At 55.0% G+C, this 26057-nt stretch overlaps 1 protein-coding gene across 1 annotated transcript in view; it reads left to right on the top strand.

Annotated features, from left to right (window-relative positions):
- Positions 1 to 26057, top strand: part of DPYD (dihydropyrimidine dehydrogenase) — a 323607-nt gene that overhangs the window by 165762 nt on the left and 131788 nt on the right. Inside the window, exons 13-14 of the mRNA XM_028503389.2 lie at positions 7643 to 7711; positions 11158 to 11241. Coding sequence (XP_028359190.2) covers positions 7643 to 7711; positions 11158 to 11241 — 153 coding nt within the window. The remainder of the gene's footprint in view (positions 1 to 7642; positions 7712 to 11157; positions 11242 to 26057) is intronic.

Raw genomic sequence — 26057 nt, 5'->3', positions numbered from 1 at the left:
CCCAGGAAGACGAGGCGCGTGGCGGGACGGGCATGTGTCGGGTACGTCCGTGTGCAGCTGGATTGACAGCTCTCGCCTCCGGGATTTCCCCAGGGACACAGGTGGCTGGTGAGCAGGAGGCTCCCGCTCCCTGCGGCGCCCCGTTATTAAACTGGTAACGAGATGATTCCCCTGCTGCTGGGAGACCCGACGGGGTGCGGTGTTCACACTCCCGGCGCACGGGATGTGATGTTCCAGGTGGGTTTTAATAAGAAGCGCATTTTATTTCCACATTGGGGAAAAAAGGAAGCGAACACAACATAATAAACCAAAATCAAACTCAGATATTCCAGGGAACAGAAAGTCTAAAGAATATCTTTGCTTGCTGTATTTAGCCTTTCCACCATGCGGCCAACGCGGTTCTCTTGTTTAGAGATCGTGCATTGTGATCAGTAATTTGTGGACATTAAAGTTTACATACTCAGTTTTCAGTATTTGCCTGTAAGAAGTAGATGCTAATTTTAGGTCACTCAGGGGGCAGAGGAACTAGCTGGCCCTTGGCAAGTGCGTGTTGTATACATCACTTAAAACAGCTCAGAAGTAGGGATGGAGGCAGGGTTCGAGACAGACGTGGAAACACAAACAAGTAAAAAGACTTTAAAAAGAGCAACGGTTCACTGAGGCAGCCGTTACTGACCTGTGTCGGAGACGAGGAGAGTGTACCCAGAGATCACGAACCTCACTGAGGCCCACGGCTCAGACATGCGCACACCCGGCGCTCTGCCGGAGCCGCAGGTCACCCCATGCAGAGCTCGGGGCGGGACGTTTCCGGTCAGTGGGCGGCCAGCCGGCAAGCAGGGTCCTGTCATCCAGCCTCTCTCCGTCCACTCTTTAGAAACTCAGTTGACGTTGTGTGGCTGTGTTACATTGGAGGGTCAGCATGGAGGAAGAAGGGTAGGACGGTCTGGGCCCCTGAGAGATCTCCCGGGGCGGAGCTGAAGCCAGGCCTTCACCAGAGGGGGCTGGTGAGCACGTCTGGGTTCAGGTTGAGCATTAACCCGGAGGGGCTCGTCCCGGTGCTGCACCCAGCAGCCCCTCCCCTCTGTTCAGACCGTGTCGTGTTTGCCCGTAGCTCTCCAGGTCTTGGCCCCTGATGATTTCCAGGTAGACTGTTTCCCCGCCAGGTGAAGTTTGGCGAGCACCAGCGACCACGAGAGAGGCGGCCTGCCAGCAGCTTTCAAGCCATCCAGGGCCCGTTTCTGATGGAAAAAATACATATATTGCTGTCTGAGTAGTTGCTGGCACAAAGCAGTGTTTTCAAAGTGGACAATGAGGGCGGTCCGAGTGTTTGGCGGATCAGAGAGGGGAGCGTTGGCTCCTCCATGGTCCCGGGGGCGTTGCCCGCCTGCCCCGGGCACAGCTCTGCAGGAACCGCGGGCGAGGCCTGCACTTCTGCACCACATGCAACATTGAGTGGCCGCTTCCAGAGAAGCCAGTCCTGGTAGGTCAAGGGAGTCCTGGTAGGTCAAGGGAGTGGCGCAGCGTGAAGCCCGCTCACGGCTGTGAAGAACCAGACTGCCCTCTTTGTAAAGCGTGCTGTAGTGGGCCGTGTCTGTTGGGCTCTCAACAGAAAGCGGTTTAGTCCAAACTCCGACAGACTGAGAAGTGGGGAACTCGGGGGTCCGGGGCACCAGCGCCATCGGACGGCCCTCACGGGGGGCCTGTCGTTCCCCTCACCTTTGCGCTGGTGGTGGGACGGGGGCGGGGGTGGGGGGCGTGGGACCGGACCAGTCGGGGCCCGGCTCACATAGGTCGGACGCCCTGCCTTCCAGAGGATGTAACCCTGCTGGGGGGACTGGGTAAACATGCCCAAGTAACGATTACAATGTAACAATTTACAGAGAAGACACAGGCTTCGGTCGGGGAGTCCTTGGAAACTATGTGTCGACTGAGAGTGGTTTCCCCTCCCTTTGCTCTGCAAGTCTCCTGGGGTTTGCTCCTCTCCCTTAAGGAAGGTGTTTCCTTCCTCTTCGTTAGCTTCCGGGAGCGCGGCCCCACGTGGAGTGAGAAGGGCCGTGCCTCGCGCTCAGGTATGTTAACTTAATGAAGGAACGTTCAGTGGGAAAGTAGAGGAGATTCACGAGTTTGTGTTTGTGAATGAGTCACCTAGTTTAATCAATATTCCTTAGAGAGAGGCCTCAAACAGATCCATCAACGGAGTCATTGCAGGGGCCGTGACGTGAGGAGGAAGCTGCCTCCTTGCACCGGACCGGGAGCCAGGGCAGGGGCGCTGGCCACCCTTAGCGGGCTCCGCGGGGGACGGGCTGTGAGGGGCAGCCCCCCGCCCCCAGGGGGCTCGACCCTGGCGACGGGCACAGCGGCGGCATGTTCGGCGGAGAACGAAGCTCCCCCCCCCACAGCTGATGGAGCGGGCAGGTCCGTGGAGGGGGCGCAGCTCTGTAGAGGGCCAGTGTCTTGGGCTGCTGCTTGTAAAAGCCACGTGAGTTGTCCACGGTGTGTCCCTCCTGCTGCACAGCTGGAAACGGAACCACGAGATGGATACCGGCACGAGTGTTACCACAGGTGTCACCAGCGTGTATGGCCCTCTGCCGTGGCAGCCCGTGTAGGCGCGGCAGCCCGGGTGGCGTGTGGTGGCCTGTGCGGCACGTGGTGGTGCGGGAGGGAAGGGCGGCGTGCTCTGCCTTTGTTCGGTGACTGCGGACCTGGGGGTGTGGGGAAATAATCCAGAAGGTTCCGAACTGGAGTTTGCCCTTTAAATCAGATTATTCTAGAGGCTCTTCCTTGCTTAGTTTAAGTCCTTAAAACAATCAGTGCTGTAGTTTTTAAATGCTTTTTGAAGATACATAGTGATTGTCAAAACAGGAAGCATCCGATGACCCGGAATCGCAGCCTCATCCCTTTCCCCCAAGTCTTACTTGTGCAGACCTGAGCACCGTGCCTCCTGGGGCAAGGGTGTGCTTCCCGATGTATTCGTTAAACTCACTTTCAAAGTGGAAAACGTTATGTAGTAAGAAAAATGCATACCCTCCCCTTAATTTGGAGGGCTGCAAGCCCCAGCCACATAATTACTTCCTCCTGAAAGGCGACTTTTCTCCCATTTGGTTTGAAAGTTTCAAAGGTCATGTAATTAATTACATGTGAGAGATGAGATGATAAAACAACAGCTCATTGTTTTTCCCCCCAAACAGCATTGATATTAGCATCTGTGCATTCATGAGCAAGTGACAAAGTATGAACACAGAGAAAAAGGGACATTCAAGAGGAAAATATACTTTTTTATTTGCAAACTTTCAGTATATTGGGGGTAGTATCAAATTTTAAACCCTGAGAAGGTCCCTCCCTCAGTGCTGCTTTGCCTTAGAAGCGCTGAAGCATCGATGATAGAAAAATGTGTTCTCAGCCCAGCAGTTGAAAGAGCTAATATTGATATTAGAAAAATTTTATGAAATGACTAATTAAGCAAACAAATTTGTTTTTTCCTGTATGCGTAATGAGGTGAATGCCCTTTGCATGCATTGCAAATATTAGTGCCTATGTTACATTAGAAGTGTGCGAGTATGGCTTGAATACCGTTCCTTGATTTTAATTAGGTCACGTTGCCTTTCGAGTATCTTCATTTACCAGGAAACATGAATGTGACAGGGACTTTGTTGCACATGCTGTTTCGGTTTTATAGTATGCAAATGAGGAGCAAATGCCAACACATCCATTATGCTGCTGTGCAAAGCTGGCACCAGGAGGGTGCCAGTTGCTCTGGAAAAGGCCCCGCCCTCCTCTCCGTCGTAAACCGCGGTGCCAGCCTTCTGAAGAGAAGGAGCCTTTTGAACTGGAGTTTGGAATCCAGATGCAGCCCTGCGATGTTTGCAGAATGCCGGGAACATCTCCGGCTGATTCCGGAGCACCAGCAGCGTATCAGGGGAAGGGAGTCATTTATCAACACTCAGTGACGCAGCGAGTGTGTCATTTGTGGCGTTGCATTAATCACCACCTTGAAAGGTGAAGCCTTGAGAGGTGTGTTTCCAGGCCGTTGCGTTGGCCAAGGTCGCGCGTGCTGGCAGAGGTGGCAGCTGAAAGTGGAGGGGAGGCAGCCCCCTGACCAGCTGTGTAGAGCGTGCTGGGGGGGAGGCGGGGCAGGAGGGTCTGATTGCGCACGAGGGAGGGAGCCCGGCGTGGGACGGTGCCTGCCGGACGAGGGGCAGCAGGGCGGAGGAGAGGGAGGCTGGGCCTGTTTGCTTTCCCATTCTCCTGCTTCTCACTCAGCGCCCCCCTGATAAAGTGTCCTTGATATGAATGTTTTCTAGCATTTAATGAAATCTTAAAATAATTGTTAAAAATCTACAAAACATAAAAGAGTGCATGGCATTTCCTTCCGTGGGGCTGTCTCTCTGTTGAAGCCGTGTGAGTTGACAGACACGTTACGCCCACACCGTGGCACTGCGGAAAGGTCCGAGGGCACAGAAAAGTGATGCCGTGTGCCCTTTCCAGCGGCACGGTTCTCAGAGTCTGACCTGCGAACGTTTAGAGCCAGAGGATGGCTCTGTTCCGAAATGTCATTGTTGGCTCTCTCGCCGAACCGTAGGAAATGGCAAATCTGAATATGACATTATTCCCTTAGTTATAAAAATAATCATTGAATTTCATGAAAAGTCAATGTCAAATACATAACACCCTGTAATTCTCAGAATGATCCCTACGAGATAAGTCCGGTGAGGCAGCGGATTCCGTTTTGTAGATCAGGCAGCGGATGCGGATGCGGAAGGACCCTGAGGTGATGAGTGAGTGTGTGAGTGTCCATCCCCCAGGGCGGGGCCCCTGCGACCCCCCCCCCCCACCCCGGCACAAAACGCCAGCACCGCCCTGTGCCCGGAGCAGACTCCTACCCTGGCGGGGTTCACTCCAGCTGCAGGGAGGACGACCTGAGCCATGAACTAAGATGACGGAACCACAGAAAGCGGCATGGGAAGGAAGTGGAGTTGGGGGGGGGGGGGTCTGTCATCACAGATGGCGTGTCTCCGGACAGCGGCAGGGCGAAGGCCCGCGGGTGTCTGGGAACGACGGGGGAGGGGGGCAGCAGCTGGGCGGCGGCGGCGGCCCCCAGGCTGCACGGCGGGCTCCGCTGAGAGCCGAGGTGAAGCCCCCCTCGGGACCCCTGGGGCGCAGTGACTCGGAGTTGGCGGAGACTGAGCTGTGTGCTTCCAGGGGTCCTTGACTTCCTGCGGCCATTGCCTTTAACGAGCATTCATTGCATTTTAAGGATTCTTGTATTTGTTCCTTCTTTCCATGAGCGTTTGGTGAGTCCCTAGCACGTGTCAGGCACGTTGCGGACACAGCAGGCGGTCCCAGCCCGCAGCAGGGACGTGAGTGTGCTGGGATGGACCAGCCAGGGGAGGCCGGGCACGGGGAAGGCTTCCCGGGGAGGGCGGTGTCCAGGCTTGAGCATGAGCGGGGATGCTTGGCAGGATGGCCCGAAATTTGAACCCAGTGCCTGGCTGGTCAGAAGCCACAGTTTTACCCCTCGCCTGAGTAAACCTGTTCCCCCCACACATCGGGCTCTGTCCTCCATTGCCTGTGGCCACGCAGTTTCCCCGAAGCCAGACGGAAGGGCTCGGGGTTCCTTAAACACAGCGCCCCACGCGGCCACCCTGCCATCCCTCCCCCCGCCTGCAGCACGCTGGCCGCTGTCTGTCCCATCAGCTCCCAGCAAGCACCCACGGCCGACCGCGGGGTCGAGCGAGAGTCACGCAGGTGCGAGCCGCTGCCCCTCCCCTCTGCTCGCGCTCTGCCCCGGCTCACGCCCTCTCATCACTTCTGTGTCAGTTTACACGTGTCTCCGCCTTCACGCCATATGCTCCGGGAGCCCGGGACTCACTCCTTATTCGTCCAGACGCAAGGAGCAGGCGCGAGGCCAGGGGAGCACCGAACATGCGTTCCCTTCAGGACGCAAGCGCCTCGGCGTGGCTGGGGCCCGCGACCCGCCCGGGCCGTGCTTCGGGGTCGGAGAGCCGGCTTCTCCCCGAGGCTGAATCGGAAGCAGGCCACCTTCCCAGCAGGGCTGGGCAGGCGGCTGGACTGGAGCTGGGGCGGAGCGTGGGAGGGTCTTCACTGAGAGTCACGGGGGCGGGTGGGGATGCTGAGACGTGCTCTCCGGGGAGCGGCGTGGGCAGCATGCTCAGACTTCCCTACATGACCCAGGGGAGGGCCAGCCCTGCTGTCCTGCCTCCGCCCTCAGGCATGGGGGACACCGTGTGGGTGCCCGGTCACCTGGGAAGTTAACGAGGGGTCACTTTGTTGCACCTGGAGGCCCATCTCTGTCCTGGTTGCTCTGTGTCACGTCCTGACACTTCCCGAGCGCCCGGGCCTGCCGCTGCCCCTCGCTCTCCCCGCAGGAGGGGCAGGCTCTGAAGCTAGAACTGTCCTTTTCCATCCGGAGTCTGGGTCTCACCCTGCCCTGGAAGTCTTGGCCACAGGCCCAGGCCCTGCCCGTTCCTGCATCCTTAGAGTAACCATGGAAACAACGACGTGCGTGCTCTCTGCTCCTGCACGCACGCGGCCTTGGGGACGCCGAGACGGCATGGGGAAGCGCTGCTCGTGGTGGCATGCGGTGGCTCCCAGGGCCCCTGCCCAGGCCCCCGCAGCCCTGGGCTGGGCACAGCGTTGCACAGGGTTTAAGTGGCAGTGGCAGTGGCAGCTAGATCACCTCTGAGGTGTGTGGGACACCTGCCTGGGGCCGGGAAACCGAGGGGACACACGCGCCAGCAGCCTGGGCCTGAGGCCGGCTGCCGTCCCTCAGCTCCGCGGCCCGGAGGCCGCCGTGCCGCAGCGGCTCTGTCTGGGCGGCGGGGAGAAAAGTGCCGGGGATGGCTCAGTCAGGCCGGGAGGCCACAGCCACCCAGACGGCGCGAGCTCCCCGTCAGCGGCCTGGGACCCTTCAGGGTGTTCCAGCTGCTTTTCCAGGTGGGGCTTTATGACGCCCGCTTACCCGGCGAGGAAGTCCAGTGTCCTCCCCAGGCGGGCCGTGCTGTCCGCAGCAGGGTCAGGTGCTCGTCATCCGGACGGCTGGCCTCAGAGCCGGGGGGCCACCCCTCAGCACAGCCCCCAGTGCCGGCCGGGGTCCTGCGGGGCCGTGCTTCTGTCACCAGCCTGTGACACACCGGACACCGCGACGCGCTGTGACCGGGCAGGGGGTTGCCGCCCACGCTGTCAGAAGAAGTGACGGGCGGAGACGCCGGCTCCCGTCTTTCCCACGGCTGGACACGTCCCCACTGGGTCAGCACTCACATTAATACGCATGCCTGTGCCGTTGTGTAATTCAGGCAACCCTCCCCCCCCACAGCCACGTTTATGTGACCCCCCGACTGCCTCCGGCGGCTGGCAGAGTCGGTATTATCTCCGTGTTTAAAAACGAGAACGCAGAGGGTCAGAGCAGTTAGGTAACGAGCTCACATAATCGGGGGGAACGGGGGAGTCTCTAGTGTAGGGACTCGCCCCCTTGGCCTCGCCACAGCCACCTGCTGTGTTACAGGGGCTCCTCTCCGACAGGTGCGTCGCGGCTGACTGGCACGGTGCAGTTTACCGCTGGGAATGCACGTGCCCTCGAGTGCGGTGCCACCACTGACTGACGCTCTTCTTCTCTCTCCGCAAGGTCCTGATCGCCAGCCTCATGTGCACCTACAACAAGGACGACTGGACGGAGCTCGCGCAGATGGCCGAGGTACGTGCGCCCGTCAGCGCGCCGGGTCCCCCGCCTGCCCTTGCTCGTGGAAACGAGGAGCCGCCGCGAGGCGTGGCCTGCAGCGGCACAGCTGACTGGGGAGCGGGGACTCGGAACACCTCCGCTGTCACCTGTTTCCCCCGAGTTTTCCTTCCAGTGACGGACATGTAACCGTGCGAAGGATCCGTGCCCTGAAAGGGGTCCCCCGTACTCCACACGCTCCCTAAAACCCCTTGCTCTGTGTGTCCGTTTCCTCCGTGTTTGCATCGTAAGCAAACTGCACCTTCCGACGGGCGCCACGGTCCAGTTTAATTCCGCCTCAGAGAGTCTAGCGTGGTCCCGCCTTGCCTGCAGGCGAGCCGGGGTGACGGCGAGAGGAGAAACTGTGAGTCTAAAACTCTTGCGCATTTAACCCGTGAAAGGTGTGTTGGAGACTATTCCAGTGTGAACGCAGACACGCGTGAAACGGGGGGACCGGCCACTCCGGGACGCAACGCCACTTGGCAGGCTTTCTGTGAAACCATCGGACTCCCGCCCGCTGCGCGCTGCCCGGGGGCCTGGCGTCAGGGCTTCCAGTAGGAAAACACACACTGACAGTCACACACCGAGGCCCATCATGCTGCCCTGGACAGTGCCCTTGACGGGTCAGCAGGGGTTCCTCGGAGACCCCTCGGGCACCCCTCGGAGCCCCCTCGGGCACCGGGAAGACCGACCCCGACTGCGCTGATGAGCCGGCGGCGCCGCGTGACAAGCTGCCGCGCAGCATCCAGATGCGCTGATTTTACGACTTATTGAGATGTCTTAGACCTGTGAGGGGGAAATTGCCTCTGGGACTCGGGGGCGAAATTAAACGTGGTCAGTAATTGGCTCCGTGATCCTCGGTGTTGGGTCCATTCTCTACGTGCGTTTGCCTAATTGACCGTGAACCCCTCCACGGAGCCCGCGCCTGGCGTGCGCTCGGCCAGTGTCAAGCTGACGGTGATGAATGGCTCCATCGCGCCGCCGCTCCCCTGCCCTGCTGCAGGGGCAAATGCTTTAAAAAACCTTTTCCTCGGCCATGAGTATTTAAAATCGCAACTGTTACTTCGGAAAACTAAAAAAAGCCTTTGTGTTAGTAACACACCAACCAGCTTAGAGACGTTCTTCACGTTTCTCACATCGCATGTCTGTTTCTCGAACGGCAGTTTAATGGCATTTTCCAAGTTCTCACTGCCAAAAATAACAGGGACGGAAGAAGGAAAGAGGGAAGAAAGGAGGGATGGAGGGGGAGGAGGGAGCGAGGAAGGAAGGAAAGAAGGAAGAGCACATCGTTGTGAGCCCTTCACCTTTATTGAGTCCCCCCAGGAGTCCCCCTGAGCAGGTGTCTACGTCCCTCCCAAGGCCCCTCCAGGCGAGTTGGGTGGGTCAGCGTTCGTGTGTTTGTGCAGTACCAGAGAAAGTTTTAATAACAGGTCGCTGAAAAAAAACATGTAGGTGCGTAGGTGGTTTTACAGGATTTTAGTTTTTACTTGGAGGTTAGAAGTTCTAAGAATGTCGAGTGTTCTTAACTTACTGTCACAACACCGGCCGCAGAATACGTGGTTTCCAGGAGGTCACGGCAGTGGTTCGGACGCAGGCCGTGGACGCCAAGTACTCTTAACGAGCTTGTGTGCCCGCCACCGAGTGGCTCGAGCACTCCGTTCCTTGGTGCTGCCCTTTGTAACATGGGAGCAGTGAGACTCTGCGACATGGAGCCCAGCCCGGCGCCCGGCGGATCGTCAGGGCCCAACACAGGTCCGGGCAGCCAAGTGTAGGCTTGCGCTTGCGTTTTAGGGAGCAGGTGCAGAAAGGCCACCTGAAGCCACGTACTCCTGAACGTTGTTGATTTGCTACCAGTGGCTGCATTTCAGCTCAGTAAAGAAGTCTAAAGGAAATAGTTGAAAAGCTAAGACACAATAAGAACAGTGCAACAGTGCATACGGTGGCAGTGCACACCGTTGTAGCTGAGGTGGTGACCCCCACACGGCGCGGCGTTGAGGTCGGCTACGTTACTGCAGCTGACACCGGGGCACAGGCCGAGGGCAGCAGGCTCACCCTGAGTGTCCGCAGTTCCTCAGCCTGCAGTCGGCCTGGGCGGAGCTCAGCCTCGCCAGTAGTACCTCGTCCACGGTCACCACCAAATCAGCGGGGGGTGGAAAATAGCGTGATTCAAAGTAGTTTTCAAACAACAGGAAGCATTTTAAAACCGAATGAGGGAAGCAAAACCCACACGGAAACCGCGTCGGCAACCAGGCAGAGGGAGCAGGTCAGCTCTCACGAGTGTGCGGAGGGGGAGGCAGGCTCGCTGACGGTGGAGGCGGGTGAGGAGACAGACAGCTAACGGGGACCCTGCAGCCGGGCAGGGCCTACTGCAAGTGCACGACGCAGGAAGGAAAAACAGGCTGAAATTTTGAACAACTGCGAAGAAAAGAGAGGTCCCGAGGAAACAGCTGTTGGCCATACACTTAGGAAATGGTGAACTTTTTCAAGCCTTTGCATGGTTTGGTAAACCTGTTATAATAGCATGCAAAAGGATTCAAGTTTCTCGTTGATCTTAACTTCAAAAGAAATTGTAGCATCTGGGGAATTCTAGAAGTTAGTTGAACGGATGTAAAACTTGAATCATTTAGTTTATCCTTCGTTCCCCAAATTACTATTATCAAACTATAAAAAAGTGTTCTGGTTACTCTTAAGAGTTTTTCACAGAAGACTTCTCAAGAATTTCATAATTCTCTGAGAACTCTTAGCGTGAACTTGTTTGTTCATTTTGCAGGATCCCTTTGTATACAAATGAATTAGTGAGTTAAATGAGAAAGAGTCCTATTTAATTTTTAAACTAAGACAAAATCCCTGTGCCTCTTATTCCTGAGCACGGAACTTACAAAACTACAATAACATCGATTTTCGGTTAAAAATGTTTGAAACTTTACTTGGATTCCTTCCCGCTGGCACTTTACGTTTTCCGTGCGCAGCTGCTCACAGTACCAGTTACCCAGGACCAGTGAGATGTGTCCCCCAAAAACGGATGCCGTGCAGGGCGGGGCAGAGGTGAGGTCAGCTGGACCCGAGTGACCGTCTCCGCAGCGTCTCCGGACACCCGGGCTTGTCCTTTGGTTCCTGGGGCCTGGGGTCCCTGTGTGTAAAATGGGGACCCGGGCATCTTGGGACGGTCAGAAGTGGGGACGCAGAGCCCCAGGGCACATGGAGCCGGGCGTGTCCTCAGCGCTCCACTCCGCGAGGAGAAGCTGTGGTGGCCGTCATGTGCACTGCGGCGTGGCAGCCAGGACACCCCTCACGAGGCGAGGTGGCCGTCCTGGAGCAAGCAGGGAGCTCCAGTGTGGCCAGGTGCGGAGTTATCCGCGGTGAAGGCGTCCGAGCTCACAAATAAACCTCTGTCCTTTCCTTCCTTTTCCTTGAACGCCGTCCAGGCCTCCGGAGCAGACGCGCTGGAGCTGAACCTGTCCTGTCCACACGGCATGGGCGAGCGGGGGATGGGCTTGGCCTGCGGGCAGGTAAGGACCTCACCTGTCCCCTTTCCCCTGTCCCTCTGGGAGGCCCCTGCCCAGTTGCTGACTGCACCGTGGGCGCATCGGACTGGCTGGGGACTTCCCGGCGTGCACCGTTTGCACGGTCAGGGCGTAAACGTGGAAAACAAAGGGAGCTGGAATTACAGCAACGGTTGGTTTTACTGAGGAAAACGTCACATTACGTGCTTGACAGGAAGTAACATCGTAACAGGTAGTTTCTCAGGGCGCCGAGGCAGAGCTGGCTGATTTCCACGCAATGTTCTCAATTCGTCCCCGACGCAGACCCAGGGTCCCCGGCGCTGTCCGCTGCACGCCCTGCAGAAAACGCGCCGTCCGGGGCGATTTTGTAGTAAATGGGGCACGGCACGCGCTGCGTTTTACATTTCTGAGCATCTGATCATTTCTCCCTGACTGCGTGGGGGGGGTTGCGAAAAGACTTTGATGCTATTTTTATTTTTGGATTCGATAAATGGAATCTTTGTGCTGAAATGCTTTCAAAAGCCTAATGAATAAAATGTGGAAATACATGTTAATGTGTGGAAAATGCAGCATCTTTATGCAGCTTGAGACAGTGCTGTGTGGTAGGGAGCCGTGTACGAGTTTAATGCTAAGAAGGTGAGTATTCTGCATCTAATCGAGCTTTTAAGCTCAGTGGGAAATGGCGTGGAGTGAGTGACGCGGGCTGTTGTGATGCATGACAGATGCCCTGGTCTTGGGAAGTGTGCTTTGGTCTCCACACTGGCACTTGCACGTAGTAGGTGCCTGTACAGAGCAGCGTCTCGTAAAGAATAGGTACTCAGTTCTGTCCTTTTTCCCAAGTTATCAGATTATTTGCATTAAACTCGGAGGCCCGAGGCCCCAGTCAGGAAGGGCCCGCCCTTCTGCCTGTTCTAATGAACGTCGGTTGCCGTTCCCGCATTAGCATTCAGGGAGGACCGCGAGTGTCTTGTGAATATTTCATCAGCACGCAGAGCAGATGTGCGACGAAGGGGGACCGCTCAGCAGCAGCGGGGAGGGGGCCTGGCCCGGCGGGGCTGAGTGGGTCCTGTGCTCCTCGCACGACAGCTCACTGGGAGACCAGCGCGTGCGGCCACAGAACCAAGCCCGGAACCGCCCGGTACCGGGCAGCGTCACCACGTCGCGTCATGGCTGTCTGAGCCACGGTGGCCTGGTAGCCGCCTAGGGGCCAGGGCGTGCAACCTGATTGAACCGGGGGAGGCTCCCGGAAGGACGCATGGAACCCGGTTCTGTCCTGCCCCCCGTCCTCGGCCTCTGGAGCTCAGACCCAGACGCATTTGCAGTCCCGTGGGTGGAAACAGCTTTGGAAACTTCAGTCCATTGGCCAGCTGCTGTGGAGAAGGAATAAGTTTACGTCCGTTCTTCGACCCCCAAGCGGCAGCCACTCCGCAGCTGTTGCCCGACCTGGACCTGGTTTTCCAGGGGGGCCTTTGCTCTGCGCTCCCGCCCGGGCGTCTCAGGCGCGTCCCCTCCAGGAGCCCTTCGGCCGCGTGCCAGGCTCTGCGCAGCCCCCGGCTGAGTGAGGGGCCGGCGTTCCCGTTCGTGCGGCAGTTAGACGCCGTTTTCTGAAACCCCCGGAAAACACGGGTCCCCAGAACTGCGCTCGTCACTAGAGGAAGCGGGGACGTGTCCGTTTCACGTGTTCGCTGTGACGTCCAAAGTGAAGGCCGAGTCTCCCTGTTCGCCCAGTTTAGAGATTTGCTCGAGTTCTGTCCTCTCGTACATTATCCAGTTGGAACACAAAGTGCCTGTCACCGTCTGTGCTCCGCGGTGATCCAAGCAGGCTCTCCGCCTCAGGACACGCGCGTGTTCAATATTCTAACTGGGGGGGGGGGGGGGGGGGGGATGGGTAGAATATTAGTGCGTTAAAGTAACTGACAGCTGTGCTGTCACTGTGGCTCTCGAGAGTGGGCACAGACGTGTCTGGGGCCCGTTCATCTTCTTCACCTCCTTCCCCACCCCCTGTTCCCCCGCCTCTTCCTCCCTCCCTGAGGGCCGTGACCTTGACCCTGCATGTCGGGGAGCGGGGGCAGTGGGGGGCATGCGGACTTGTGCTCGGTGCTGGGGGCAGAGGAGCAGGCAGGGTGTCATAGTACGTGTTCTTCTTGCAACATCTGGTTTCTTCCACCTTCATCTCAAACATTTTCTTGCAACTAGTTAAGGGAAAAACACTGCCATTGCACCTACGTGCTTTCACGCTAACCGTATGTGTGTGTGTGTTTAAGGGAGGGGCCGTTAGGGCCAGTGCCACCGAGCAGACCAGACCTGATGCGCGTGCCCCGTGAGCTTTGTTCCTCACCGGCCCCACTGTGCGCCTGCGCTGCACGCCCTTGACACATGCCCTAGTTTTTAAAAGTCAGCAATATCAGTCTCCTATGAACCTTCCGCTGCGTGTTTATCAACCAGATTCCACGTGTGACGTGAACACGTCCGTGATATTCCAAAAGCAGTACGTGAAACGACCCCAAACCGTTCTGTCGCGTGGTTTGACTTCTGCCCCGATGTCACGGCCTCTGATGCCGTGAACAGTCCGAGCTCCGCTCTCCCTGCGCCTCGGCTGGTGCTGCGTCCTTGAGAACCTCCTCTCCGAAAACCAGCTGTCCGCTGAGGAGCCAGTGCATTTCACCGCCCCCGGGCGCGGAACTTTCAGATCCCCTCCGCCGTGTGCAGGGGGGCGTGGCTGCAGAGTCGTGCGGTGTCTCACACATGGGCGAGTCAGCGTAAAACCGTGACGGGCAGCCCCCGTTGCAGCGTAAATTCCGAGCGTAGGAGAGAAAGCAGGTAACCTGGGAAGGCTAGATTGTGTTTTTAAATCACTGTGTTCGGGGCTGAGCTTCGGACGAGGACGCTTTCAAGTCCAGCATTTTGGGCTGGATCTTAGGACGTGAGGAGGTAAGTCCTTCCCCTGACCAACGCAGCGGCCTGTGTTACAGTGAAGCTTGCTTTTACTGCGCTAAAAAGGAGCATTCAGTTCCTTATCCCTTTCTCTCCCCCCTGGGTCCCGCCGTCCGCCGCCCTCACCGCCCCTCCAGCCCTCACGAGGAGTGGTCACATGCCTGAGACGCCTGTTACCTCCCCAGGCTACATTTCTGTCTCCTCTTCATCTCTCTTGTTTGTTTACTGGCATTTTTCTTCTCTTCCTGCCTAGCTGGTGTTGTTCTTGTTTGGCTCTCCCTACGTGTTCTGATTCTCTCAGCGTCATCCTTCCCTTTTTGGTAAAAACTTGCAGGATTGGCTTGTATCACTAACAGCTAACAGCTGTCTTTTTTAAAAATCTAAAAAAAAAAAAAAAAAAGACCTGGTGTATTATACGCCAGGAAAGGAGTTACCATTTCAGGTCGATTATATGGTTTCGTTTTCAAACAACGCTCTGAGCTGACGCTGCTGTTTGTCCTGTTGGGGAGATAATGAAACAGAAGCGTGAGAAGGCTGAGCAGCCTGTCCACAGTCTGCAGCCCGGACACGGCCAAGCGGGGCCTCGGGTCGGGGTCTGAGCGCCCGTGACCCCTGCTCCTGGCGCCTCCTGTGCGACAGGCCAGGCTCCCTGCACTTGCTGTCGGTCTTGCTGGAAGGACAGGTGCAGCCTCCCTCTTCCCTGGTTCTCACGAGGCGGCACCGTGTCTGCACGGGGTTCACAATGGACGCGGCGTTAACACCCGACCCGCGTCCACCTCGCCCTGCAGCAGCGTCCCCATCCTGCCCGCCCACCACGGGCGAGGAGATCTCCGTGGAGGCCACTCCCGCCCCAGCTCTGATGCCGGAGTGAGTGCCATCCGAGGGCCGGGTGCACGTCCCGTCCTTGTCACACCTGCCCCATCGCCCGACGCGGCCGCAGTGTCCGGATGAAGGCCAGGCGCTCGGCCGCGGTGGGTGAGCCCCGCCCGCCCGTCTGCTGGTCTGGTCGGTGCCCGGGTGCTCCCGTGGTTCCCTCACCACACGGGCGGGGCGGGGGACAGGGGGGGAAGCAGGCAGGTCCCCACTGCTCCCCCGTGCGGGCCACAGGGGGCGCTCACGGCCCCTCCCAAGTGGTCTGTGGGGCAGGAACTTCCTCCAGGTTTTACGCGGTTTTGTTTAGCCTCCTCCACAGGACGTGGGCGCAGCACAGGAAGCAGCCGCGTGACTGGACCACGCGGGAGCTGTTTGTTTTGCAGACACCGACGCGCTCACATCCTGGGAAAGGTTCTGCGGGACCTTTAGTAAATACTCCCCAGGAGCTTGCGTTTTTATTTCGGATTCCAGTTCGACAGCATTTAATCCCTTGTTACGGCTTTGTCAGACTTTTAATTCAATTATTCAAAACATGAAACAAAAGCAAATAATTGTAGATAGCACAGTAATATCAGCAGAATTAGCAGAGTGCCGAGAGTTATTAAAGAGGACATTATGTTTGTTAATCGGGCATTTAATTCTGCTTCTGTTTGTTGATGGAAAACATCCTCTTGGCAAGGAGTTTTTCAGAAACCTTAATTGTGGAGGCGCGTCCTCACCAGCCGTGAGTACACTGCACAGGCGAAAGCTGTTATTTGAAGCCCAATTAGGCAGGAAAGGCCTGGATTTCCATTTCAGCTGTGGAAGGGCTGACCCGCACCCACGGGTGGTCTTCACCGTGCAGAGCAGAGGCAGCCTGCGAACCCGGCCTTCAAACCAGCGAGCGCTGATCACCCGGGGCAGGCGTAACCTCGCCGCTGAGAGGGCCGCGTGAGAAGGGAAGCGGCAGGCCGACCTCACGCGTGAACAGCGACACGAGGCACCAGAGAAAACATGAACACGTGGCGGTCGGCGTGTACCGCAGTGAATGGCGTGACCACGTGGGGCTCGGTGAGGCAAGGCTGGTTCGACCCCCTCCCCACATTTTAGCTACTGTCAACCATCAATCACATCAACAGGTGAAGAATAAAGGAAAACATCGTGTGATCGTCTCAGTAGATACAGAAAATAATGTTGGGTCAAATTCAACAGCTCTTCCTAATTTTTAAAACAATCTTTGAAAACTATGAATAGGAAGGAATTTTCTTAAAGTGATTAAACAACTGTAGCAAATATCAAATTTAATGGTGAAGTGCAGCGAGCTTTTTGTTTCTTATTTTTTATTTTTTTAAAGCTCAGGCATGAACCAGGATGCCTGCTGTTTGCAAAACTGTTCTTCATTGTGCTGGGTGTTCAATAGCAATTCAGTGGGAAAAATAAACTTAAAATAAAAGTATAAAAATAAAAATATAAGGATTGGGCAAATAAATTATTCACATATCCTTTAGTAATCTGGAATGACATATGCAATAATCCACTGGTAAATGATTAGAACTAATTAGAAAAACTGCTAAGGAAAACACCAACACACAAACATCAATTTCATTTCTATTCACCATGTTTGAAATGGATGTTTTTAAAAACTACTTTGCATTAAAAATATAAATAAGATATAATCTAACAAAACGTGTACAATTATTATGTAAAAAGTGTAGAATTTTTATTGAAGGACATTTTTAAAAGATAAAAACGGAAAGCATCCAGTTTAGGAATTACATGTTATGACATTGAGATTTTCATTTTTTCCAGATTAATCACAAGATTCGTGGCAAACCCAATCAAAATCCCAGCAGAACTGTCTGGTTAATTAAAAGACCAAAGTATTCAAGGCATTCAGTAATTATAATAATAGTAGCAGTAGAAAAGATTTGTATAGCACTATTTTCTGTGCTAGTCACTGTTCTAAGCACCCAACGTATATGGAGTTGGCTTTAATCACTATCAAAAATTCTTACAAAGCTACAGCCCTTAAGAGAGTGGTTCTGACACAGTTTTAGATACACTGTGCAAAGCTGCAGAATGGACAAATCATAAAAACCCACAGACATGGAGGGAAACTTCATTTGCGTGCGCTGTCCTTGCCAGCCAGGGCAGAAATGTGCTAGGACAATGGTCAGCTCTCCCCAGAATCGCCCACAGGTCACTGAAGACCGAGACGTCACAGGCGCCACTGCGAACATCTGGGAAGCGTTCCTCCGGGCTGAAACGGCGCACGTCCTAAGACACCCCTGTCACAGGGTGCCCTGACTGGAGCAAAAAGACAAGCTGCAAACTGGAAGTAAACATTTGTGCTGCAAAAAATGGACAGGTGTAATATCCAGCATGTATACCTTTCTTCAAAGCAAGAAAAAGCAAGGTAATCCCATAGAAAAATGGGCCAAAGGACAGCAATAGCACAAAAGCTATGAGCAAGCAGTGCCCACGTGCAGTGGGCAACACAGGAAGACGTGGGGTGAGACAGCGGGGTGCCACGCGGCACTAAAAGTGAGCGACGTAGAACCACGTGCACCAGCCCAATGGAACCTTGTTATGTGTGATGTTGAAATACAAATGGAAGGTTCGGGAGAATACGTCAGGCTACTATTCCATGTATGGATCATGTAAAAGCATTCAACATTGAATTACACATTTTAGGGATGTAAATGTAGGTGGTAAAGCCATTTTTGCAAAGCAAAGGGATGTACGGTGGTTGCCAGGGGGGAGGGGGAGACACGGCGAAGGGAGGTGCCTGGGCCTGGGGTGGCGGACACACAGTCCCCTCCCTCCACAGATGATGGATGAGCTGTGGAGCTGTGGCTCTGGCGTCTGCAAAAGTGCGTTAGCCAGTGTCACCCAGTAAAATCAGTAAAAAGGAAAAGTAAAATGGTAGGACACATATGTATTATAAATGGCAACAAAACTTGTTTTCCAAATTAAAAAAGAAAAGGAGTGAGAAACACAAACATTTTATGTATAAAAAAGCATTTAATAAGTATTCTTTTTTGTTTACTTAAACGGGGACAAAAACTCTTTTGAAAGTACCTGCAACGTGTCGGGGAAGACACTTTAAAGACACACAGCGCGCCTGCAGGGGAGCTCCTCCCTGTCTTTGCGCCCCTCGGGGCAGGCCGCCCCTGCCCGAGAGCGAGGGTCCGAGAGCGAGGGTCCAGCGCTGGGTCCCTGGGCGCAGGGTCTCCACGTGCGGCGTGCACCACCGCGAAAAGTACGGGCCTCAGGTCCACTTCCCCCTCCGTGAAACGGGGTGAACACTTGCGCTCCTCCCGGAGAGGTGACAGGCGCCGGGACACACACGTGCTGCACACAGGGAAGGAGAGCCTGCCGCCACACAGCCGCTGGGGAGGGGCCTGTGCCTTCCTCCTCACGTTCCCACCGTCCTCAGGGTGGGGCGGGGGGGGTCGCAGAGCGAGCTGGCTGAGCCGCTCTGCTCTGATGCAGCTTTCGTCTGGGGCTTCTAGAATGCAATTTTGCTCGAGGAAAGGATTTCGGTGTATCCTTCTTTTTGTTCCGTGTTGATTCATGTTTGAAAATCACAGTCTGTGGAGGAAGATTTCAACGTCTAGAGAAATGCCCCGGCTCCGTTGTTAAGAGACGAGGTGTCCGAACAGAGTGAATGGAATGTTTTACCTCATCATTGATGCCGCTGACGAGACTCTGCCCCAAATACTATCTCTGGGTGGTAGCGGCGTGGCCGGCTTCCATCTTGTCTTCCCTCGACGTATTTTGGGATGTGAGCATGTGTGACCCGCGTCAGCGGGGAGAAAGCACATTAGCCAAAGATTCCTAGCCAGTTAATAAGAAAAAGACACCCCAAGGAACAAATGAGCAGGCAGAACAGAGAAGCAAAGTGGCAAATGGCCCGTGCACACGGGAAGTCCTCCCCCGCAGCCGGTCAGCATGGAAACGCACGTGAAACCGACTCAGATACCGCGCTCCCCGCCGAGGGGACGGCAGGGAGCGAGACCCTCCGTGCTGTTGAGGCTGTGGGGCTGTGACATCCAGGTCCACTCGGGGCGTGACCTTTTGGGCTCAGTCATCCAGTTGCAGGCGTCTGTCCCGTGAAAATGTTAGCAGATCGCACAAACACGTTTACTGGGATTCAGTGCAGCCCTGTCTGTAACAACGCAGAAGCCGGAAGCAGCTGAAGGTCGTGTTTGGGGGGAGTTCCAGTGAATGACGCCCTTCCCTACGGCCGGCAGGTGCTCTGCCCCTCCATGTCTCCATTAGGAAGAGTAGAGATCATGTCTCACATATGTTGATGCATGTAGTGTGCATGTGCAGACACACATGTAAACATGTAATAGAGGCGGAGTGAGCACAAAGCAAACCATCTTTGTTAGTAACATGTGAGTATACACAGGGATGCCTGTATAAACAGAGGGTAAAACTTTCATGTTTCACTCTCTGCTTATACAAACCAAACATTGTTCCTGGTAGTCAGAAACTTGGGGTTTGGGAAAGGTGAATTTTATTTCCTATTTTATCCAAGTATCCGTATAGGAACAATCGTTAATGCTTGTGTGTTTTAAAATACAACTAGCTCGGTGAGCCAGGTTTTAAAAGGGTATTTTTCTGTTTGAGCACAGAGGCGTGAGATATTTTCACCAGCGCTATGCCACCAAGCCGTGGGAAACTGCCACGCCCTGGCCTGGGGCCCGGGTGGGGGTCTGTCCGTTCAAAGAGCAAAGCGGGTGGATGTGGGCATGTTGCCCCATTTCCAAACTTCCGTCCAACGGTGACTGACGCATACCAGTCAGCTTCTGGGCAGAGTCTCATTATTTTTTTTTTAGGAAATAATGATAAATAATGATCAACTGTCCTAAACCCAGTGACTTGGTCCAGGGTTCCTTTCTGTGGAGTGCCCCAGACATGGCTGGTTTCCGTCTAGTGCCAAGCGTGATTTGATAGTGCTCGATAAATACTCAGCCATATAGCGTTAATCAGTCATAATTAACATCGCTGGAGTAATTTAAAAAAACAAGACGACCATTAAAAAATTCTTGGTGGGCACAGTCCATGAGACTGTTTACCCTTTACAGCGGGGTCAGTAGGGGGTAAAGCAGGACGTACACAAGTTAAATTGTAAAGGCTTGGAGATTTTTAACATTTGCCAGTGCTTTCGTGAAGATGTATACTATCTTGCCAGCTGTTTTCTGCCCGTTTGTCATGGGAGAGGGATTCTGTTCTTGCACCTCTGCCTGCGAGACAAAGCCATTTGTCGCTTGTGCCCTCGCGTGTTAGGGAGGTGGCATGCGTCCCTCTAAAATTCCTCATGAAGACACAAACCTAATCAAACCTTTCCCCTCCAGCTGGTAACCTCTGCATGAACTAAGGGGCTGAGATATTGCCTGTCCTGCCACGTGTCACTTTTTACAGTTATGAGAACCATCCCTTAGCTGCAGAGGAGACAACAAAACAAAATGTTTCCTCTCTGTGCAAGGAGAATATATTTTTAAATTATTGATTACGTTAGCTGGCATGATTTCTTATGAAACCACGTTCTCCTCTTCTGTGCTTCCTACATGGCGTTCAGGGAGAGGTGCATTTTGAAGATGCCGGTGGCCCTCACCTCATCCAGGGGACAGGTGTCACACACGGGTGTGCGACACCGAGGAAAACAAAGTGCTAATTTCAGCTGGCAATCTTTCCTTGATTCCTGCAATCCAGACTCAACTGTTATTAACCTTTGTTTGTGACACTTGAAGAGAATAATGGTTGAATTTGGGGCCTTTAATGTCACGGTGAAATCAATAGCTGCAAATGGTGGTTGCCACCGTGCTATCTGACCTGTCACGTCCAGACAGAAGGAGGCCCTTCTCCGTCTGCAGATGACCGCGGGTGATTAAACACACGCACACACACGCATGCATACACACGCACGCACACATGCATACACACGCACGCACACACAGAGGAAGCTCAGAAGACCTTTATAACATTGGGGAGATGCACTGATTCTCGGGTTTTCACAAGGTTTTATGTATGTATGTATGTATGTATGTATTTTTGTCTTAAAAGCGTTTCTAAAAAAATACCTGAAACCGTAAGTCAAACACAGGACAGGTGGCAGGCTTCCTGCAGACGCCCAAACCCGGTCTCTGTCGTAAAAATGAATCGAATCGTCCTCCCCAGAGGGGCGGGGAGACGGATGGCCAGCCCCTCCGCGAGCTGGCCGGGCCAGAGACTGCAACGCCACCGCATGAAAACTCTCTGAAGCCCGAGAGCCGGAGCTCCGGCCGCCCGGACGGCCCCTTATCAGGCCTTCGGGCCCTCGCACACAGCGTCCCAGCCGCCTGCCCGCTCACCGGGCCCAGCTCCCGGGCCCTGTCTGACCTTGTCTTTCACTCCCTTATTTTCATGGACGTTTCGGGGATGCAGATGAAGGGAGTCTGGTTCGAGTTCTCATGCATGGCTTTGATAAACTGTTTCCCAGTTCTGCACCTACTGCCGGTCATCCTCGTCCTGACATTGATTAATTCCATTAGTGCCCAAGCCCACGTCTGCACAGCCGCGCGGAGTCGTGGGAAGTAATAAGAATGTTCCAGCGCTTTATCAGGAGGAAGAGACTCGGGTCATTTTTCCCCCATAAAATAATAACAGGCCTCCAAGTTTTATTAAGGCATAACATGAAAAATTCTCCCTCACTGAAATGCCATTGCAGCCATCCTTTGAAAAATTAAATTAGTTGTTCTTAGAAGTAGAAACTACAAAAATTCAATACTACAAGAACACGGGAGATTAAAAAGAGGACCAGAGACAAGATCGGCTGTTTCAGGTTACCTTAAGCAAAGGGGCTATTTCTTTCTCAGCTCATAATTTTATAAGACAATTTCTCAGACTTAGCACTTCCTGAAAGTGTTCGTTTAAGGACTCCATTCATTTTTCTAAAAAATTACCCTTCTCAGAAATAGCCTCACTGAAGAGGAACGTAGTTTCAACTGGGCCTTTTCCTACCTGATTTCTTCCCAGGAGAGCGTGCGCCTCCAAACTGTGTCCGATCAGCAAACACAGGGGCGCGCCGGCGAGCTGGCTCTGCAGGGTGTGGGGGAGTCACCCCTGATTCGCAGCACGTGTGTGGGTGCGTCCGGTGCCAGTACTCCCCGGTGACCAGTTTCAGCTCCGCCGCGGCTGACGTCACTGAAGGCAAAGTCTGTGGCCCCCCTACCCCCACCGCCACGACCCCGGACCGCCAGGCTCCGTCTGCAGAAGACCCAGTTCTGCAGACAGTGGTCACGCTGCCACCACACTGGTGACGGGGACAGAGAGGCAGGGGTGGTCGTCATCAGGGGAGAAAGGAAATAAGGTCCATTAACTCCGTAGGTGAAATGAAAATGTCTCCAGGGACACGTCACCTTGTTCAGCGCTAAGCCACAGAACTCAAAATGTCCACCTTTCGTCCTGTGTTCCGGGAAAGAGTTTGGAACCCGAACCTTCCGTGGGTCCCCAAGTAGCTCCTAGACTCAGATCTTCTCCGTGAACGACACAGCTGCGGGGGAGGGAAGTATCGGGCTTGTCGGGCTGCGTGCATGTGACTGCAGGTCTGAGGACACCTGCAGTGATCCACGGTTCTCTGCGGCTCGACGTGGCGTCAGTGAAAGAAGGAGTGTGTGCGTGAACTCCACACGCGTGTCTGAACGTGCAGGCGGAGACGGGGAGAGAGGCAGCCTTGGGTCCATGGGCCTCTTTCTGGATGAAAACAGGAGAGGAAGACAGCCTAGTTTAAACCAGATAAGGCCACAGCTCAGGGGTGGCTGTCCCGGTAATGCAGGGGTGCAGGGGGCAGTAGGCGGAGGACCCGAGCCCTCAGCGCCCCTCACCCACGGACCTGCTCTCTGTCGGTTGCTCCGCCGTGGGGGCACTCCCCTGCAAACACCCGCACGGTCGGCGGAGCGGGGAGCGGCCGGCGGTGCTTCCGCGCCGGTTACCGGAGTGAGGTCGGAGAGCCCAGTGAATACAACCCCCGTTCCCGGGGACACTGCTGAGACGTTCTTGTGTGTCCAGGGCATTCCCGTGTATGCCGTTCCTGTGTCCAGGGCGTTCCCGTGGGTGTGTAAGGCAGAACGCCATGTGCATTGCACCATTCCACAACTGTCTATTAAGTCAAGCTTGTTAATTGTATCATTCATATTGTCTCCACCCTTGCTCAACTCTCCTGGCCGATAGGTCAGACTCTAACACACGGATGTTAACACCTTCACCATCACTGAGTCTGCGTCTGCGCTCCCATCGGTGGCGGGGATTCACAAGCGTCCCGCTACACCCCGACCCCGGAGGCTCAAGGGCCCCGTCGCACGCCTCGCCTGTCTGCTGCGCTGTGTCTGCGGTCGCCTGGGGTCCCGCCTGTTACCGTCATGTGACGTCACTCCGCCTCGGCACCGTGATTCTGGTCCAGATTTTCACGCTCCACTTGCATTGCCGTGCCTGCACTTTCTCAGTGTTAGCTGTTTCATCTGATTTTTAACCAAATTGTGACATTTTTTTATTTTGATAACAAAGGCAGCCTACTCAACATATAGTGGTAATTGATCCATTTGATTTATTGCTTTATTTTTTGTGTGTTTACTAGCCTTACTTTGTTAGGGTTTTTCTTGTTTTTTTTTTTAAGATTTTATTTATTTATTTTTAGAGAGGGGAGGGAGGGAGAGAGAGAGAGAGAGAGAAACATCAATGTGCGGTTGCTGGGGGCCGTGGCCTGCAACCCAGGCATGTGCCCTGGCTGGGAATCGAACCTGCGATGCTTTGGTTTGCAGCCCGCGCTCAATCCACTGAGCTACACCAGCCAGGGCTTTTTGTTGTTTTTTAAAAAAAATTACTTTATTGTCGTTCAAGTACACTTTCCCTCCCTCCCCCGAGCCCACCGCCCGCGGCTCTGTCCGGGGCCCTTTATGGTGGTTCCCGAAACCCTCTCCTCGCTCCTTGTGCAGCTCTTGTTCTGCTCACAACGGTGTGCAAAACGGTGTCTCCCAGTTAGTGCGTCAAGGTCACTGTCGATGATGGCTCTTCCGGGACAGCCTGCGGTTCCCCCGCAGCCCCTCGTCCCTCGGCTTTTCGGGGCTTTCAGACCCCGCCCTTTCTTCTGCCCTCCGCTTCCTCCTCTCCACAGTGCTTGGGTTTCGCCAGTAGTTGAAAATGTTTAGTTGTCTTTCTCATTAAATATATGTATTTAAATATAAAATTATATATGTTTAATTTTAAGAACCCTATCGTATAACACCTATTCCAAGTCTTAGCTGCAGAATTGTCATCACTGTCAATTAAAACAAGTTGCTGTTCCTCTTCCTCTGCTTGGAAAGAGCAGATTTGCTTCTGATTGAACTTCTCCGAGGTTGGGAGGACCTCCTGGGGTCCGCTCTGCGGACCAGACGCCAGCGCGGGGGCGGCGGGGCCTTGAGTGCTGGGATGTCGCAGACCACCATGCTGTCCCCTGAACGTCTGCGTGCCCGGTCAGCCGGCACGGGGCCTTGCTCAGAGTCCCCTTCTCCTAGCAGCGTCAGATAATCTCTCTTTTGTCAGGAGACTGTTCTTTGTTCTTGGTAAAAGAAAGGCTGTTTTCATCAACATCCGAGGTCAGACGTCTCCCCTGATCAGTCTAGGTGTGTGGCTTTCCGGAGAATTAATCCCGTCTGGGTCTCAGTGAGCAGCTCGGTCAGAAGGCAGGGGGCTCTCTCCATCCACCTCGGGGAACTTCTGTCCTGTTATCCCCTTGATCGTCTCTTTAATCCCGTGCTCAGTCCTTCCCCCTCTGGAGCGCCTCTTCCCTGAACCTTTCACTTCTTTGCTGACTCCACCCCCCTGCCCCCCTTTCATTTTATTATCCAGGCAACTCATTCAGTTCTCAGCAGTGGCTACTCCCTCTGTCAGTTCCTCTGTTTGATTTTAGAACTCGGGAAATCATCATTGTCCATTCAATTAGTTATTATTTTCGTTTGCTAATTGCATCTCCTTGAGAGTTCTCATTACCCTTAAGTTAACATTCTCCCCTGTCCCATCCACGAGTTCCTCTTTAATAGAACCTCCCTGAGGGGCTGGACTTCCTCCCTACAAGCTGCAGAGTCCATGGACAAAAGGGGGTGCTTTTCCTCCGACCCCCCCCACCGCGCCGGTCTGGCCGCAGCAGCAGCAGCGGCACAGGGAAGGTGGGAGGCTCCGTGGAGCGGCGGTCACCTGGGAGGTTGCGGGTGGTTCTGTCTCAGGAGCCGGGGACGGGCGGGAAGCCCCCCGCCACCCCTGTGGAGGGTGCGGGTTCAGGCCGGGACTCCCCGGTGCAGGAGGGAGAAAGCCAGGTCCTCCCGGGCTCCGGCCACCTGGATGGAGCGCTGTCTCCACCGCGCTGCCCGCCTGGCCCGGCGCGGCGGCCTTCCCCGGGGACCTGTGCAGTGTCGGCAGGTGGGCCCCTCCTGGCCCGCCCGGAGCGCCGTGGGCACATGCTGCCGAGACCTGGGCTCCTCTGCCCTCCCGGGTCCGTGGGGCCGCCCACTGCTGCCGTCTCGGGGCGCCCAGAGCTTCGGGGGACGAGCTGGCTCATGTGGCTGTCGTCTGACGCTGGCCCCTTCCTGTCTTTCCCGCATCCACTCGGAATGCTGGGAATATCTCCATTTCCAGTTTCACACGCTGCCGTCAGGGCCGAGTACAGGTTTGCTCCTGCACGATCCTTCACCCTCGCATGTGTTTTGCTTGGGTGACTTCTCCCAACTCTCATTTCCCCAGGGTCTCAGCCAGCCTACCTTTGGGGTCAAAAATGGTGGGTCAGAATAATGGGATGATAATGCCCCGCTGTCTCACCGACAAAGTCCTGCAACCCGGGGGCCACACAGTCACAGGCGTACTTAGGGAAAGGTCACGAGAGGACCACCCACGCAGGCGAGGGGGACGGGTGTCAGTGGCATGAAGTCGGTGGTGACTCCCTCCCCGTGAGGAAGGCAGAGCTCTTCCCAGAGCCAGCGTGGTGCCATGCGCGGGCTATGCGGCCGGGGCGCAGC

Source organism: Phyllostomus discolor, chromosome 14 (assembly GCF_004126475.2).
Source record: "Phyllostomus discolor isolate MPI-MPIP mPhyDis1 chromosome 14, mPhyDis1.pri.v3, whole genome shotgun sequence".
Classification (NCBI taxonomy): domain Eukaryota; kingdom Metazoa; phylum Chordata; class Mammalia; order Chiroptera; family Phyllostomidae; genus Phyllostomus; species Phyllostomus discolor.
Note: the sequence above shows the minus strand (reverse complement) of the source record. Positions and strands in the feature narration are given on the sequence as shown.